General features: G+C 42.4%; 1 protein-coding gene across 1 annotated transcript in view; it reads right to left on the reverse strand.

Moving 5' to 3' along the window:
• PPP1R1B (protein phosphatase 1 regulatory inhibitor subunit 1B) overlaps window positions 1–17156 on the reverse strand; it is a 43764-nt gene extending 26608 nt beyond the window's left edge. The window contains exon 1 of the mRNA XM_075278392.1: window positions 16619–17156. Coding sequence (XP_075134493.1) covers window positions 16619–16756 — 138 coding nt within the window. The 5' untranslated portion in view covers window positions 16757–17156. The remainder of the gene's footprint in view (window positions 1–16618) is intronic.
• Between the last annotated feature and the right edge of the window lie 2133 nt (window positions 17157–19289).

A 19289-nucleotide genomic window follows, 5' to 3' on the forward strand; every position in this document is an offset into this window, starting at 1 on the left:
ATCATATAATGTGATCAAGCATAAAAAAAATGCATAAGTACCTAGCACGGGTGTTTCTATGATAGAAGTAGAAAATTATTCAGCAGTTTTATGTCTGCAGGCAGTAAACCTTCATCGGTCAGCTTACATTTGGGGCAAGTTAAATTCTATTGTTACTCCCTAAGACCAGCTGTGCTAGTAGTTCTTTTCCTGTCCTGCCTGACTCTATAAAGATTTATGTTTGACAATTATTTCATGTCATTGACAGACTTTACCTTTGTGTTTGCATTACCTAGCAGAAGTGACCTTTGTCCAGGATATGACATAGGTATAGTCAGTCTTTGTGAATGGAAAAACTTAAGCCGTACTAGTGGGTTGTATCCTGGTGGCTTTTGAGTGGGTAAAGATATATTCAATTAATATTATGCCTCTGGAATATAATGTTTCCTAGCCACTGGTGCCAGTATAATAACATTAAAGCTAAGGCCCCACGTAGCAGGCCACAGGCACAAATCGTGGCAGTAATGAATTACGTTTTTTTCCGCAGCATTTTTCACAGAAAGTCCAGAGAGTTTTCCTCTGCAGATTTTCTGTCTCTTTTATATCTACACAGAATGACACATTTCCATAGGTATCATTGATATGTTGTGATTTACAAAATATGTGGCGGTGTTATAAATCGCAGCATTTCAGCTGCGGATATTTTTCTGCAGTGTGTGGATGGGATTAGCCAGAATCCCATCTAGTTTGCAGGTACTGTAAAACGCAATGGTTGTTGCCACAACCTTTCCGCTGCAGACAAATCACAACATTTTCGCAACGTGGGGCTCCGGCCTAAATGAGCTCAGTCAACAACATATATATAACTAAGGGCTGGTTCACATCTGCGCCCACTCTCTGCTTTAGCCATTCCGGCGGGTTTCCGTCTTTTGCCCCGAGAAACTGGACAGGAGATGGAAACCCGGCAGTCAGTTTTCAAACCCATTCACTTGAATGGGTTACAAAGTGACCGCCATGTGCGTCTTCTGCCTCTCTGCGGCGACACAGTTTTGATGAAAAAATGTAAACGGTCTATTTGTCCTTGTGGCAGCATAGTGCTGGCTAGCGTATGGTTAAAACATGTGCCGCCTGCAGGGCGTCTGCAGTCTCAGGAATCTGCTAATGAGATTAGGGATCTGAAAGGAAAACCAAACAGAGATTTACTTGTCTTTCCCTACTGCTTCTACCACTCATATACTGCACATATAGTCTCCTCTCCCCTGACACGTCTCTTCTTATAAAACTCTTATGTGACTAAGCATCATGACACCATAGTACTGAAAGTCTACAGAACACTGTACTGGTTGTATGGATTAGCAAAACATGAACGCTTTCTTCTAGAAATGGTGCCATATCTATTCACAGATCATGTATGATATTGCAGCTTAGCCATGTTCAGTTTATAGATCCTAGATGTCATACCAGACGCATTCTATGGACAGTTGTCGCACTGCTTTTGGAAGAAAGCAGCCATGTTATTGTAAATATGTCCTATCACTTTAAGACAGTATATCACTGTTATGTGCTAAGGCCTCATTCACATCTACATCTTTAATCTGTTCGGGGGAGTCCGCATGCCCCAACGGACTACTGAACGCATTGGCAAGCGGTGTGCAGTGAAAGCACATGGACGTCATTTCCGCATGGTCTTCGCACGAGTCATGCAGACAGGAAAATTGATCATGAACTACTTTTCTGTCCACATGTTTCGTGCGGAAAGCACAGGGACCCCATTATAGTCTATGGGGTCCGTGTGCTTTCACTGCACACCACTTGCCAATGCATTCGGTAGTCCGTTCGGGGGTCCCGATGCGGACTCCCCCAAACGGATTACCGAAGCAGATGTGAATGAAGCCTAAGACCTTCTTGCCCGAACTTCCTTATACATGTATTCGCTCTGGCTGTCTACAAAACCAGACGAATCCCACCTGCACTCACTGTCCCCCCAGTCTACCAATCAGTCATTGAGACTAACTTATCTGGGAATGAGCTGCACAGCACATGCCCCCTTATATGGACCCAATTCATATGGTCTAGTTCACATCAGCGTTTGGGTTTCTGTTACGGGGAAGTCCACTTAGGAACCCCCCGAATGGAAACCTATAAACATTAAAAAGCGTTTACCAAAGAAACCACATGGACCCCATAGACTATAATGAGGTCTGTGTGGTTTCCGCATGAAACATGCTTAGAGAAAAGTACTGCTTTTGGAATCTCAAACGCAGATGTGAACCGGGCCTATGTCTGAATTCAGGTCGAGAGACTCGGCCTATCAGTGGTGTAACTAGGAATGGCGGGGCCCCGTGGCGAACTTTTGACATGGGGCCCCCCCCATCCCAACTGACGCCGAAGACCTCGACTGACCCCCTCCTCCGCACTCTATTATGTCCCTTACTTACTTGCCCCTGCACACAGTATTAACCCCAATAGTGTCCCCTGCACACACAGTATTAACCCCAATAGTGTCCCCTGCACACACAGTGTTAACCCCTATAGTGTCCCCTGCACACACAGTGTTAACCCCTATAGTGTCCCCTGCACACACAGTGTTAACCCCTATAGTGTCCCCTGCACACACAGTGTTAACCCCTATAGTGTCCCCTACACACACAGTGTTAACCCCTATAGTGTCCCCTGCACACACAGTGTTAACCCCTATAGTGTCCCCTACACACACAGTGTTAACCCCTATAGTGTCCCCTGCACACACAGTGTTAACCCCTATAGTGTCCCCTGCACACACAGTGTTAACCCCTATAGTGTCCCCTGCACACAGTGTTAACCCCAATAGTGTCCCTCTGTGGACACCCATAAACAATTATTATACTCTGGGGTCTTTTCAGACCCCAGAGTATAATAATCGGAGACTAAATCGGGAATAAAAACATTAAAAAAAACCCCCACTGTTGCTTCTTACCTGTTCCCCGGCTCCTGTGCTGTGCTGTCCTCCTCTCGCGTCCTTCGTTAATGACGTCGGACGTCACATGACCCGGGAAGCATGCCGGGTTCATGTGACGTCAGAGACGTCAGACAGCAGTAGGACGGAGGCCTGGCAGGATCGCGGAGAGGTAAGTAACAGTGTTTTATGTTTATTACCTCTCCCGATCCGCCGGTCATTATACTCGGGGGTCTGCAAAGACCCCCGAGTATAATGATAGCCTCTGTGGGGCCCGCGGTGTCACTTGCCGATCCCGGCCCAGCCAGGATCGGCAAGTGAATAGGGCCCGTAACTGCCTATTGAAAAAAACCGCAGCGGTAGCGGCTGTCACCGGGCCCCCTAATGGCCCGGGCCCTGTGGCAGCTGCTACTGCTGCTACCACGGTAGTTACGCCCCTGCGGCCTATGTATTAACTGGATTAAACTGAGCTGAACTGAACTCTGCATGTTCAGTGCAGCTGAGCCTAGTTCAGGCCAATAAATCCAGCCAAAACATAGACCAGGTTTCTGCCAAAAAAAAAAAAAAACCGCTGCTGAAAAGAATCTCAGTTTTTTCATCTGCACTTTTGACAGAAAGTCTGCAGAGTTTTCCTCTGCAGATCGTCTGCCCCTATTATACCTACACAGCATTTCCATAGGTATTACTCACATGCTGTAAAGGTAAACTCCACAATCTTGGATAAGCTGCTTTATTTTATCGCACCCCAAAGTACTCCCTTCACCAGATATCATGAAAAATGTCTATAGTCACTTGTGTAATGAAAATAACAACAAGCTTTTCATGATCTCTATTTTCAGCTGCAGATGGTCTACTGGGGTCCCATTGTTACTTGTCATGACCTTGCAAGGGCTTATTCTCCTTAATAAACTCCATATTGTTTTGCAGTCATTCCAGTTTGAGTCTCGTCATTGCTTATTGAATACTGGCCCTCCATACACCTCAGGGACTCATGCCAAAAAATGATCCTCTATCATGGAAATTTAGCTTAGAAGTTGCTGTATACTTGTGCCCATCCATCAGGCTGTTTGCTGAGTTCCTGGCACGGGGAAATCCCTTTAAATCCTCCCATTTATAGTCCAAGATGGGAAGGAAATACCCCCAAGAATCACGAGTGTAAATCTGAACCCATGGTGCAGTATTTCGGTATTGGCAGCAGTCACGCACAGTCAGTAGTTTGTACTTATACACTTATGTATTATTTGTATCAATTGAGCTGCAAACCTCATATGACAAAACTCAACAGAGTGGTTATTATGGGATAAACATCACTAATGGCTAGCACATGGCATCGCCTGCTTAGCTTCTGAGGATGGCTGCATTTGGCGGTCTATCTGTTTGAGAAATCAGAACTCATGCAATCACTTAGATTCTGTTCACATTGTGTTTGGCCCATCCAACCCCATATCTTTTCTATGCATCAGGTTGCATAGATGTCTTGAAATCTAATAAATTTCCTCTGGAATGGCTTTATTCATGAGTAGATCCTCCAGCAAATTGATAATGTCTGGAGCTTCAGATTTCCATACCTGCAGCTATCTACTCATGTCATCTGGCAAGGAACATTGGGAAGACCCCGATACATATTAGATGTTTGCTGTATCCTGACAAAATGAGCATGTTCTGAAGACAGCAATATAGTGTATATAGGTCCCTTTAGGTTCAAGTAACTTCTTGCCACTTACTCTGTTAGTCTTGCAAACTACAAGAGCTCTTAAAATCAGATAGGAACTTTTCTGGTTTGTGGACCTCCATATTCTGTCTTTAGGAAGGCATTCTTCTTAATCTTATTATTGTCCATTTTTTATCTAACAGATATCAAGTGTCAAAGTCATATGTCTATTTTCTATCCATTTAAGTGAAATGGTCACTTAGGAGGCAACTGTATTTCACCTTGTACTTTTTCCTTGAAAAGTAAACATATATCTGGGCTTGTCTCACATAGTCAGTCAATGACTGAGCTCAACACATATGAACTTTGCCTTCAATGTTGTGGCGTGTCTGTTGTCAGTGTAATAAGTGTCCCACTGTGGTATTGTGACCATATTATTACTAGGATAAAATAATGGTTTATGTGTAAAATAATCCCATACAGCAAGTGATGTGCTGCAGCCTTACAAAGGTTGTCCTCTGCTAGACCTCACAAGTCCTGTGTGGCTAGGCTCTTTTATGTTACCACTGTAGATAGATGTAGGTCCACCCATATTGTTAGACCTACAAATAATCTCATCTACTAGTATAAAAAAACCCACAAAAGATTGCCCTGAACAACAAAACATATACCTATATAGAATCTATGCTACATCCTCAAAAATATATACATAGAATCTATATAGGTATATGACCACCCACATTGATACTGTCTGTGGTGAGCTCCATGTTGGAGAACAACTCTTATGCCATGTATGAGACTGTGATAGCACTGGGCAGTACTGTCAGTGACCGACTGCTTCACCCCAAGTGTGACAAGGAGCGCTATCGGAGAGTCTTCCTCCAAACCGCAGTCAGGCTGTATAATCCACATCAGGCTAAGTGGAGATCACTCCGCACAGAGAACTAAATGATCCTGAGTCTTTCTTTTCTTCTTAGTTGCTATGACTCCTAGTATCTTTTCTATCTGCTATGAGCTTGTGTGTGTTCTTTCTTGAATATATTACTGTATTATCCATGCTGCTGTAGCACATTGAATTTCCCCATGGTGGGACTATTAAATGATTATCTTATTGTTAGCAGCCTTAGGTGGATGACTGTTACACTGTGCCACTAGATTAGTAACCCTTGTTTGTATACTTGGGTGTATGGTATGGTATGGTCATTGTACTGACCAGGTTGCTCATTGTACCAGTGTTCTTGTGTACTGTGTTATTGCTCTGAAATCTGGTGTATTGGTTGCCATCTTCCCTTGACAGTATAGGCAGATATGTGGTTGTACCTCGGGGAGACTTATTTGGTGTGTGCTGTGAAATGACTCTACTCTGGCTGCAGCATGACATATAGGTTACACCAGGACAAGGCCTCAGACTTTTTTGAGATTTCGTCAGTCCGGATACATGTTGTTCTTGTCTGGTGAGTATCGTCCTAAGAAGCAGCCTACTGCATCACAAACCCCCGGAGAACTCAGTCTGTGGGTGTAAATGTGATTGGTGGACAAAAGTGTTTCCCATCGACTTGTGTAAACTTGTGTTGAAGTTGTTGTTTTGGAGTGGTGCGATGCTTGGTATGCTAAAATCCATTCTGCATTTGTCATTCGAGTCCAGTAAAGTTTGGTTCTGATATACAAGTTGTTGGGTCATTCTGTTGGTTGTCTTTTCTTCTGTAAACCAGTACCAGCATGTGCAGCATTAAGTAATGACCTTTCCTATGGTGACCCCCTCGCTAAGCTTTCTGTGGCTGAAAATTCATCTTATAAGCTTTTAAACCCTTAGACTAGCACATGCAAATTTACCTTAAAGGACTTGCTTTTAAAACCACTTTGGGACTGTGACAGCTGATTTGTCTCATTGCATGTGCTGGAATTTGTTATCTTACAGATTTTGATAATGTACTTGGTAACAGAGATGGCCTCAACAGACTGCAAATAATGTTGCAAGTACAAAATACTGAACTGTTTGTTTTTCGTTTTTGTATTTAAATTAAAAAGTTTAATATACACATTATTTACAAAAAAAAAACAAAAAACCTTAGGCTAAGGCCCCACGGGATGACCCACAGCGCTAAAGTGCTGGCACGCATCGCAGCTCTTCCCACAGTGCTTTGAACAGAAAGTTTACGGAGTTTTCTTCCGCAGACTTTCTGTAGATATAATTGACATGCTGCGACGGTTTTGGAAATCGCAGTGTGTCCGTGCTGCGATTTTAAATGCAAAGTGGGCATGGGATTCGCTTGAATCCTCATCCACTTTGCAGTTACTGTAATACGCTGTGATTTTTCCCACGGCGTTTCCACCGTGGGCAAATTGCAGCATTTCCGGCCCGTGGGACCCTGGCCTTAAAGAGGACCTTTCACCACCTTTAACAAGTCCAGCTCTTTACATCATTTGATCATTGATCCTGACACAGTTGGGATTTTTATCTGTAGCCCCCACTGTTCCCAAGCAATCTGTGCTGTTAGTTTTGGTTCCTGATATGCTATTTAGTCTCTGTACTGTCAGGAGGGCGGTGTCAGACAGGAGCAGACAAGGGTGTGATTCTGAGCTCTGACAATGGCTGCCTCTCATTGGAGATCTGAATCACACCTCCCTGCCTGACACTGCCCTTCTGACATTACAAAGCTTACAGAAGACCTTTCATGTTCTCAGAAATGTGTGTCATTACGCACTGCTAGAAAACAGACAATTTGGTGCTGGCGATATTTCTTAACTGTCAGAAAGGCGGGTCTTACAGCCTAGCGTCATTGTTGGGCTGTGAAGAACACCCCCTGACAGTAATCTTTCATAGCCTTGTACTGTCAGGGGGTGTTCCTCACAGCCCAGAAATGATACTAAGCTGTAAAGCCCGTCTTTCTGACAGTGGAAAGATATACCGGTGCCAAAATTAATGGCACTGATATCTCCTGCGCTGGGGCACATACGGAGAAACCTGACAGTGAGCTAAATTCAACACTCTGTCAGCTTTCTAGCAGTATATAATACCGCACATCTCTGAGGACATGAAAGGTCCTCTGTAAACAGCACATCACACACCAAAACTAACTACACTTTTTGCTCAAGAACGGTGGAGGCTAGAGAGAAAATTTCAACTGTGCTAGAATCAGCAGCACCTATTAAGGGCCAGTTTACACAGAGTTTTTTGCAGGCAGATTTTGACGCAGAATCCGCCTCAACATTTCCATGAAAAAACACCTCCATTCATTTCAAAGGGAGTCACTAGCAGTTTTTTTTCCACTAACATTTTTTTTTCTGCTAGTGGGAAAAAAAGCGACATGATCTATCTTCAGGTGGATTCCACCGGGAGAAACCCATTGAAGTCAATGGGAAGTGGAAAAAAACTCAACGTGGTTTTCCAAAACTGCATCAAAATGCCGTTTCCTAATTCCTGAAGGAGATTTTTTTCTGCCTTAAGTGTCCCTTAAGTGTCCATTCACACAGAGCAATTTGGCACAGATTTTGGCGCAGAGTCCGCACGCAAAAAAAAGCCTCCCACTTATTTCAATGGGTTCCGTTTTCCACGCGGAACCCGTTAAAATCAGTGGGAGGCTTTTTTTTCTCATTGAGTTCAATGGGTTTCGTGCCGAAAACGTCACCCATTGAAGTCAATGGGAGGCTTATTTTTGCGCTCGGATTCTGATGCAAATTCCTCCATGTGAATGGACCCTAAGGGTAAGAGTTTTTGGTCAGGATTTTGACGCAGTGGCCGCCTCAGAATCTGGTCCAAAAACGGCTAGCCGCGATTGGATGCTGCTGCAGTGCATACAGTGCACTGGCATCCAGTCACAGCATTCACTGTTTTATTCAATATGCAAATGACCTGTTTGGAGCAATGAGGGAGTTACCAACACCCTCAGAAACAGCAATATCTAGATAACTGAGACACATGTCTGATTTCAGTGTCCCTAACCTATCTATCTGCGGGGCTGAGCTGATATGCTGGTTCTGGTGACACACTCCCTTTAAGACTGGAGTGCAGTACGTCAGTCCTGTAGCTTTCTGGCATAATTACCAAAAATTTGTTACAATTACACAAGCCAATCCCCAGGCATCCGATGATTATATTGGGAAATGAGCTTTCCATTCACTTACACAAGGAAAAATAGTTTCCATCCAAAATAAAACCACGCTGTCTTCCTACTGCTGATGTCCCACGGCCTTATGGCAAATGAGTATTGTCAGCGCAGTATTATATGTCATCCATTCAAAAAGATGGCAGCTTATGTAATACATGAACAGGTCTGCTGCCTGAGTATTTCTGCAGGTCATGTCCATAATGTAGAATAAAAAATGTTTTGACGCTTCGGTTATTATGTGTCAAGTAAGTATCTGTGTAGTTGGATTGAACAATACAGTTACAGATTACAATTTTTTCTGCAGAGTTTTCATTGCTTTTGTGCTGCAGATTTTTTTTCTGCAATGTGTGGATGGGATAAGCCAGAACCATATTTAGTTTGCAGGTATATTAGGGACATAGAGTCCGCAGAGGAAAACTCTGCAGATCATCTGTGAAAAGCGCCGCAGAACAAAACACAATGTGTTTCAGTCGTGTCTTTTCTGCAGAGCTTTCTGGAAGCGGCTCACTACAAGGGGCCTTATAGCCTTAAGGTGTCTGGTCTCTAGTTACTGTTCCCCTTGACAAATATACATGATTCACTGACTACGGTGCTCAAAAACGTAAGCCTTTTTATACCAGAAACCTCCAGGAGGAGAGTGATAAATTCTTTGCATTTGACCATATATTGGCTGATTGCAAAGCTTAAAAGAGGTCCGTCACCAGAACCCAGCATATCATCCTAACATATTGATAGGTCAGGGTCACCAGAATGAAAAGGTGTTTTCCCCTTGTGAAACGGTGACTCTGTTGCCGAAATATCGCTGTAAATATGCAAATGAGCTCTTTGGCGCAAAGAGAGCATTGCGGTTGCTCCAAAGAGCTCATCTGCATATTGGAAAACACCATATTAATGGAAGAACCAATTTGCAAGGTGAAAACACGGTTTGATTCAGGTGACCCTAACCTATGTCTCTGTGGAGCCGGGTTGATATGTTAGGTTCTGCTGACAGACTCTCTTTAAATACCGTACTTCAGGACCAGGCTGTTTTCCTTGGTTCAGACCAGACACTTTTTCAGGTTTTTTGTACATGTGATTTTGAGGCTAAAACATTTTTTCATAATTTTTTCGGTGACACATAGGGCTTTATTTTTTATGTTGTTTTCCATTATTTTAATATACAAGAAATGTAAACAAAGAGGAGGGGAAATATGTCAGCTTGTACCATACTCATACATTATATATATATAGGATATATAGGATATATAGGATATATATATATATATATATATATATAATAAATGTGAAAGTTTGAGTGTTTGGATGTTTGTGTGTTTGTTACTCAATCACGCAAAAACAGTTGAACCGATTTGGAAGAAATTTGGCACATAGAGACCTCAATTAAAACATAGGCTACCTTTTATCCCAGTAAATGACATGACTTCACGACTGTTATGAATTTATGTTCATATACTATATTACACTGCTCTTGGCAGCAGGACTATCTCAGCTAATTGGAGGTTGCTGATAAAGCTACTTTGTTATCTCTGTATGTAAACACACAGGCAACCCTGAGTCCATTGTGAACAAGTATTTGCATATTATTTGATCAGCGCCAGGAAGCCCCTTTAATCCAAATTGGCAGTTTGCCAATTTTATACATGCCGGGAGAAAAGAAAATCTAATTTTTTGCAAAATTCTAAAACCATGAGAGCTATGAAGGAAGCCAAAAGTCACAGACTTCTCCTCAAGCGCAGCTCAGGGGCATTGAGCAAGCTAGGCATCAAGTGGCTCTTCAAGCAGCCAAAACACCGGAGCAGGCGGATCATCGACGCTAACAACACGCTCATTATATGGCATCCCAGCGAGCTGCTGAGATGCCAAAACAATCACAGGCACAGCGTGAGGAACAAGTTCTGCAGCAGGACAGCTTGAGAACTGCCGAAATGCCGAAGCAGTCCAACCATTGACGGCAGCAATTTGCTGAATATAGGTGGGTCATCGATGCTAACTACACTCAGACAAAGTCGCAGGCAGAGGCTAGTATATATATATATATATATATATATATATATATATATATATATATATAATTATTTATTTTAAATAGCACAAAGTGCTGCAACAAATAAAATAGTTTCCCCTCTACATTACGGCAATTTTTATATAGATGATACTGGGGGCAGTGCAAGAACCTGTGACGTGGGTGTAGTAGTGGCATTACATTTTTTTTTGGTTCTTTTATAAATGTTTTAAATATAACATAAGGCTGTAATAGACCTTGGGGGGCATTTAAAGATTACATTTTTCCTGCTGATTTCCCCCTTAACTGTGGCTGATACATTAGCCCTATTTACGGGAGTAATACAGCCTCCTAAACTATACTGCAGAGCTGATCTGGATCCTCTAGTGGAGCTGCATCATGGCGGTGCCCATCACTGTGTACACAGCACTTATTGCATAACAGTCGGCACTCAGTTTCTGCACGATTATATAACTTTATATAAACGTCCTTGCAGGGCTAAGCATGGATGAACAGGTGGTCCAAGAGTGGCTAAGGGGGATTCTGGGTATTTAACATTGATGACCATCTTAGGATAATATCAAAACAGCATGTGTTTGAAAGCCAGTACCTCCATGGATCAGCTGTTTGAAGAATTCATGGTGCTTGGATGAGTGCTTTGGTGTCTTTGTTACAGTTACATTATACATGATATAGTGGCCTGGGATTGAGGTCCAAACAAGCTACATGATGAATTAATGTGAGGTGGGTATTATGGGTGTTGGACCACCACCAACCCAATATTGAAGACCTAAGGATAAGACATTAATTGCAAAGACCTTTAATAGGGAAAAGGATTTTCAGATTGAATAGACAGGATTTGATCCAGTCCTGGGCTTTGAATATATATGGTTCATGCAAGATGCCATAATACAGCCCATTGAACCCTTCCACAAATATTGTTTTGTTGCCCATAGCCAGCAATTGTAGTGCATCTGCAATTTCTTCTATGTGAAGTTGCACTATGGTTGGTCACTGTTGGAAATAATGCCAGATTTTCTGTTACATGAGTCCTAAATGCACCTAAACCTATGAAAAAACTGTGAGCAGCCGATAAAGCTGTGTTTCATCATATCTTCTATCAATATAAGAAATAAAGTTTCCCACTGACATGTAGAATCCTCTGTAATCCCTGTATTGTCTCATGTGCTTGTGTTAATTCTCTCCGTTTACTTATTTCACCAAGGGTGTGGATTAAGATGAGTATTCATTGCTCTGTAAATCCCTTATGTGGGGTAATTGAACTTGTACAGGGAACTTGTGGGCAGAACTGGGTTGTAGATGGCCAAACATTGACCAATGCCTATTGCTAGTTTAGTGCCCTGTACAGTCCAAGCACAAAGTGTCAGATCCCATCATAAGCGAAAAGGGCATTGTAAGACTCCACACACCTGTACATGGTGGTCTCTCTCTAAGGAGTGACAATATCCCCATAATCTGGTCTAGAAGTCTCTCACCTCTGCCAAGTCAGTTCTCCCTAGGCTGCGCTGATGAGATCCAATCAGATCGAAACAGCGCTGTTCACAGCTGAGATGATACTGACTTGACAAAATCCCGTATCATTGCAATAAAAACTTGTTGGAAAGTCAGGCATGATGTTCAAGGGAGATTCCCATAATACAGAGGCAGAGTTTCCCTATTTACATCTTTGGAAACATATTTTCAAATTTTTCCCATAATCCCCCACAGTGGAGCGAAAAGGGCTTTGTAAGACTCCACACACCTACAAGGTGGTCTCTCCATAAGGAGTGACAATATCCCCATAATCAGATCCTATCCTACTAATATTATAAATGTGAATGTTTGATTGTTTGTGTGTTTGTTACTCGATCACGCAAAAACGGCTGAACTGATTTGGATGAAATTTGGCACATAGATAGTTGGTAACCTGGATTAACACACAGGCTACTTTTTATCCCGGTCAATGACATGGCTTCACGACTGTTATGAATTTTTGTTCACATACTATATTAAACTGCTCTTGCCTGTGGCTTATCTCAGCTAATTGGAGGTTGCTGATAAAGCCAGGTCTATTATCTCTCTATGTAAACACACAGATAACACTGAGTCCAAGCCTCTGCAAGCTGCTGAGATGCCGGTACAATCACAGGCACGGTGCGAGGAACAAGTTCAGCGACAGGACAGCTTGAGAGTTGCCGAAATGCCAGAGTAGGTGGACCATAGACAGCAGCAATTTGCTAAATATAGCCGGATCATCGACGCCAACAACACGCAGACGAAGTCGCAGGCAGTGGCTACTATGATATATAGGCTGAAGCTGCACCCTATAATATCTCAATTTCATAAATTGTAGCATGAATTTAGAGGTGTAGAGAAAGCATACAGGTTGACAAAGCTCTGACAAGACTTTGCACCCTGTACCATCATATCCATTGTACAATATATAAAGCATACAATGGAGAAACAGGAAATATGGAGCAGCAAACAGAATACCTTCCTGGTACACACAAAGCAGCTACGCATTATCTGGCTGATGTGTAGACAAACAGCAATGACCTATTTATCTAACTAGAGAATGTACTGTCAGGTATCCAGATGCCAAGTGGAAGAAACAATTAATGAGAAGGAATAAGGGCTCACGTACAAGGCTATAAAGTGTCTATAGGTATATCTGGTTCAAGATGGAGTTTTTTCTATAGAATTCATATTGAATATGCGTTCCATCTTTGTGCTTGTTCTTGCTGAATGAATGGCTCTTGGTAAAGGATTATAGCAAGGTTTGGATTGATCTATGAACCCCTTAGCTATACTTCAGTCTTCAGTCTGCTAGATCTGCCATTGTTGTGAGGATATTTGTACCCAACATGGTAGATTGTAGATTTTGGCCAAATCATTGTCCTGTAAAGGACACTTTTAACTAAACTATTGCAATACAGCCATAAGCTACACTTTCAATTGTATTAGATTGATATGGTTTACAAACTTGCTCAGTGTCTGAGTGACCCAATAACATGATCATTCAGCTGGGAATAGGAAAAAAATCAAAAATGGATGGTTCCTGCTTTATGCCTTCAAAGAAATCTAGGTAACACTTAGGCACGAGACAAGTGACTCTGACAGTTGTAACACCTACCAACGAACTATATCTCAGTAAAAATGAAGGAGACCTACATTGCCCTTCACATTGCGGATTGGCAGGCGTGCCAAGGATAGGTAATCAATATAAAGGCCTCAAATAAACCCATGAAGAGAACTGTCCATATTCCCTATTGGGGCCCGGGAATTCATAGATCTACCTCTGGTCCCCCAGTATAAGCAGAAACTAGAGTGTTATATAAGATACAATGAGTCATTTGAGTCTGCTGGTCTGTTCCCTGCTATTAGGCTCCCCTTGATCCTCCATTATTCCCCTTCTCTCATAATAATGTCTGATTCTCAGTATTCCTATGTTACACACCGGAACGTTGAGCAGGAGTGAGATGTTTGCGCTGAACACATGTCCCCCATTCAGAACCACTACAGAGCACACACTAATATACTGTCGCCGCTGCACAGCCTCATGATTCATCCCGCGAGCTGCTTACGGCCCAAGGATTGTTCCCGAAATATGTGATGCAAGATTACTTATTGCTCAAGTGAAACATAAACCTTGTCTCCTCCAGCTTGTGCTCAGTCTTATAAACTGAGAGGGTCATCGCCACAGCTTAGAAAACACCATATCTTATCATGGCAAAGGACAGAAATCTGGAACATGTAGGAAATATCAGCATAAAGGGAGTCTGTCACAACACAACATTGACTCAATCTTAAATCACCATAAGGGTCTATGGTGGTCAGAGTCATCAAAGTTCTGGCAGCTGTAATATGGACCCTCAAAACCCGGGCCAAGTACTGAGACCTTGAGTGATCTAAAACCTTCTGACATTTCCATATGTAATATACGGTCATCTTATAATAAGGATCCTGCTTTGATAACACTACCTAATCTACCATGAGTTTTGAAGCAAAACATGGCCTAGCAACCCAAGTATAGAACTATAATAATAACTATAATATCATAGTGGAATCTGCTTGACTTGTGTCCAGATGCTTTTATTGACTAAAGCTTGTCATATGCTTCTTATAGCTGTCCATCTACTTGTAGACACCTCTGGCAATGTCTTATCTCTCCTGATAACAAATAAATAAGACAAGAAACAAAAAACAGCACCGAGCTGCATATGGTGAAGCACTGTGTGAAAATTTGAAAAGATAGTAGTAAGGTAAGAGAGCCTCTCACCTCAGATGGTTGTGTACACAACCGTTTGTTTGAGTTTTTGAACCACTTAAGGAGGGGGGTTCCGCCCTGGATGGTGAGACTGCAGGATCCTGTACCACCTTTGGTGTCAGTCGAATATTGGAAGAGGACCAGATTACAGAGAGGATCACCGCGCTCAGTTGATGGATAATAAACAGACTTTTATTTCGGTAGAAGAAACACAACGCGTTTCGGGCATCAGCGCCCTTTCTCAAGTGTATGTAACCATGATGAGACTGACGTATAGACAACGACAAACTGGGTGCCTACGCGTTTCAAGGCCGTAGCCCCTTCCTCATGGCAAGACCTAAACCAAACATGGCCTAGCAACCCAAGTATAGAACTATAATAATAACTATAATATAATACTGGAATCTGCTTGACTTATGTCCAGATGCTTTTAAGCTTGTCATACGTTTCTAATAGCTGTCAATCTACTTGTAGACACCTCTGGCAATGTCTTATCTCTCCTGATAACAAATGGATTGGGCATGTTAATTTATATCTGCCATAGGGAGATCCAGGACCCAACCACACAAATTAGACGGTCTTTCAGACCAGCCAAAATTGGTAGATTTGACTTAACTTTCATCTAACTTGTATAGTCACCCAAAGATTAAATTTGCAAGCTACAAATCTGAAATGGGTTTGTCAAGGAATTTGATAAGTTCTACAGGAAACCAGGGAAGGTGAAACAAAAAAAACCCATATCTGTCCCTGGCACTCCAGTATACTTTGCCAATGTCCGTTCAGGCACGCACTGTGAGGTCGCCACCGGAAGTCCTGCATTGTACATGATGACGGCTTCAACAGTGGCTAGAAAGGACCTGGCGACAACACCTACATACATCACCAGGTTGTGGCCGGCCTCAGTGGTCATGTGCAGTACAGGGCTTCACAGCGGTGGGGAACACCAGAACATCAGGGACAAGTATGTATGATTTTTTTTTATTTTATTTCACCTTCTCTTAGATTTGTCAAATTCCAGTACAACCCCTTTAAGGCACCATTATAATATTGTCTATCTTCTCAACATACACTCTACATGCAAACCCAGAATAACATTTAGGAAAAATTTGAAAATAACAAAAATGAAGGTCTTTACCCTTAACCGTTGTGAACACGTGTCTAATGGACCACGCACCACGGAAAGTCAATAGATGAAAAGTCCAGTTTGTTCCATTTTCTGCTGACACCTTTTGCTTTAGTACCTTTAGTACTTTAGCCAAATATCTACGGAAAGTTGATCTGACGTGTTGGATTTTTTTGGTCATTGCTGGGAGCAGTAGTTAGCAGAACTTGAAGTATTGTTTGTGCCAATTACAGACGGGTACCCTATCGATGTGAGCCACACCTAGGTCAGCTCAGGTCATGGATCAAGGCAAAAAACAATCTGCAATTTGACGTTATAACTTAGGATGTTGTCGCCTGAATGACAGACTTCACAGTTGATTAGAAAATGGCCGTCTCAAATATCTAATATAGACAGATATATAGAAGAAAGTGCCACACAAGTGTCTAACTCTTTGCATAACTCTCTGACATATATGAAAGTCCAGAAGCAAACTATCTCTGGCAGTTAGAAGGTTAATACAATAACTATGTATATAGTGATGCAGTTTGGAGCACAGTTCTGAGTACTCACCATCTCCACCGCTCTTGGGTCAAGTTGGCTGGGGGGCACAGCCACAGAAAACTGGATCTTCTTTCTCCCCTTGGACTCCATCTGCGGGTTAGTCTGTGACAGGCTGGAGTGCATTCCTTGTGGAGCTCCAGAGCTCATCCTGACGCTTGTCACTTCTCACAAGTCTTCTTGCTTTCAAGTCCCTGAGCTGTTTACCTCCTGTAGTTGTGCTTCTTACCTCTCCCTCCTCCTTGCTATTCCTCTCTCAGCCTCCACTCTATGATACACTGTATATTATTGCCTTGCACTCCTCTAACTCTTCTGACCCCCCTTTCCTCTCACTTGGTGACCTTGGTACCTCCCTCTGCCCTATACCAGTTTGTCTCCTCTCACCCTCACTTGTAACCAGTCTGTGCAGAAAGTGTATCTCCTGATCTCCGCACTGTTAGCTGACTGCTGGAGGATATCCTTGTACAGCTGCCAGCATGGAATCTACCTCTCGTCTGGCATGTCTGCTCTGTACACTGCACCTTTGTCTGTCCGTCTCCCTGTCTGTCCCATGCTATATCCCTCTTCTCCTGCACCCTTTCATAATATGAGCTATAAACCTGTGCCTTAAGCAAATATCAAGGCCCAGCGGGATACTTCAGAAAGGCTTGGGCAGATCCCCAGCTGTTGGGGAACTACAAGGCCTATCATTCCTTACTCGTGAATTATAGATATGGGTGGGTAACACTCATCAAAAGAGACGGCTGGCATCATGACATTTAAGCTGGTCATATGCATTCGATTTCGTCCATTACAACCGACCATCAACCAAAATCTTTGTATTCAATTTTTTGTGCTATGATCTGTTGTATAAGGGCTATACTGACAACCTGTGGGTAATCTTTATATTGTGTATATATCCTATTATTTCCCCTTCATATATGTCCTGTCTTTCCTGTATGATTAATCAAAAAATGTTGTCGCACACACAGGTTTTGTTGCCAAAAAGGAAAATAAATTTATTTACAACACCGTGTACATCATTTGTTGTGCCTTTGGACATAGGGGTCGCAGTAATATGAAAAAGACTAATAGATCACAATAGTTGACGTTTCGGTCGTGTAGACCTTCATCTGAACTGATCTATAGTGTGAATACAAGGCATGTAGGATGCGTCCCTGTCAGCTGTGACAGCTCCTTGCTTTAGCCGCGTATGTATTCAACTCAGATCTGCGTCTGGAGGACGCAGATCTTAGTTGAAATCGGGACATACCTCCCTCCAACTGGGACCGCGGGACACGTCACCGGAATCGTGAATGTCCCGCGGAAATCGGGACGGTTGGCATGTATGTATCTGTATATTAGGTTATTGTTAAGATGAAATATCTATGAATGTCTCATTATTTGGAGATGTTTGGACTACACATTGGTAGGGAGCAGCATGATCACCCTAGCAGTGCTACACCCATATTACTGCAGTGCTGGAACAACCCACCATTGTTATATGTTGTGTCAAGCATGACTGCTGTATGTCCTATCATCACTGAAGATGGTTTGCGCTGGCCAGCTATGGTCATGATTTATTCCTTTCTGAGTAATCCAGATAACTGGCCATTGTGAATGCAACAGAGGAATAACTATTAACCTGTTGCCATAAAAATGACTGATACTAGGAGCATAGTTTCTAAATAATGGCTCAGTAACATTAAGAGTACGGTGCACCAAAAAATAAACCACCTACAAAATATTCACAGTACAGCAACCATCTTATCAAACTACATAAAAATATATTGCATAAAAAGTCTTCCACCTCTCAAAAACATATACACCATTATGTAACACCATTGTGTTACCTCTGTTATGTATGCTTCTTTTGTAGATTTGGTGAAAACAACTTTGAAGTCTTATGCAAATGAACCTGTTGGTGCAGTGGGAGCCGACCCCTGGAGCACTGTACTCGCCACTCAGACCTCGCTCCCGCCTGCACCACCCCCTGCAGTTAGCGTTGATCCTCCCACTGTTATGACATCACCCATCCTACTTGAGCAAACAAGAGCAGAATTCCTGGAGTTGAAGGCCCGCCCCCAGGACACCAACTGTCTCATTTGCATAAGATTTCAAAGTCGTTTTTCCCCAAACCTACAAAAGTGGCATACATAATAAAGGTATATTGTTTATCATTGTAATATACTCATATATGAACCAAACATGGTGAAAGGGAAAATCAAAACATAGTTACCAAATGTTAGTTCCCAAAATGTAGGTCAAATATGACTGTGCCCCCTAGAGGTTACAATTGTCTTCTAAATACATAAAAAGGCAAATATTATACTGAACAATACATGCAATCTTGGAAATAAAAAGTTCATTTGATGACTGGAAGAGGGCAGCAAACAGAGAGAACAGGGCGCGTGAGGGAAAATCTGCTTATTATATGAATGGTGAAGGAGAAGCCTCCTGCTCTCTCCTGCTGTCTCTCTGGAAATTGATCATGCATTATTAAATGCCTCTAGGCAGGGGGTGCGCAGTGTTAATGAGTTCAGGATGAAGGGGGGAGAGTTCTGATAAAAAGACAGCACTCCCAGACAACAACCCAAAAATTCAATCACTGCAACATGTATGAGTTTTGCTGAATATACGCAAAGCCGTGCTCATCGCAAAGGTTAAGTACCCATGTATTTATTTGTTATGGGCTACTATTTAC

This window comes from Leptodactylus fuscus, chromosome 6 (assembly GCF_031893055.1).
Source record: "Leptodactylus fuscus isolate aLepFus1 chromosome 6, aLepFus1.hap2, whole genome shotgun sequence".
NCBI lineage: Eukaryota > Metazoa > Chordata > Amphibia > Anura > Leptodactylidae > Leptodactylus > Leptodactylus fuscus.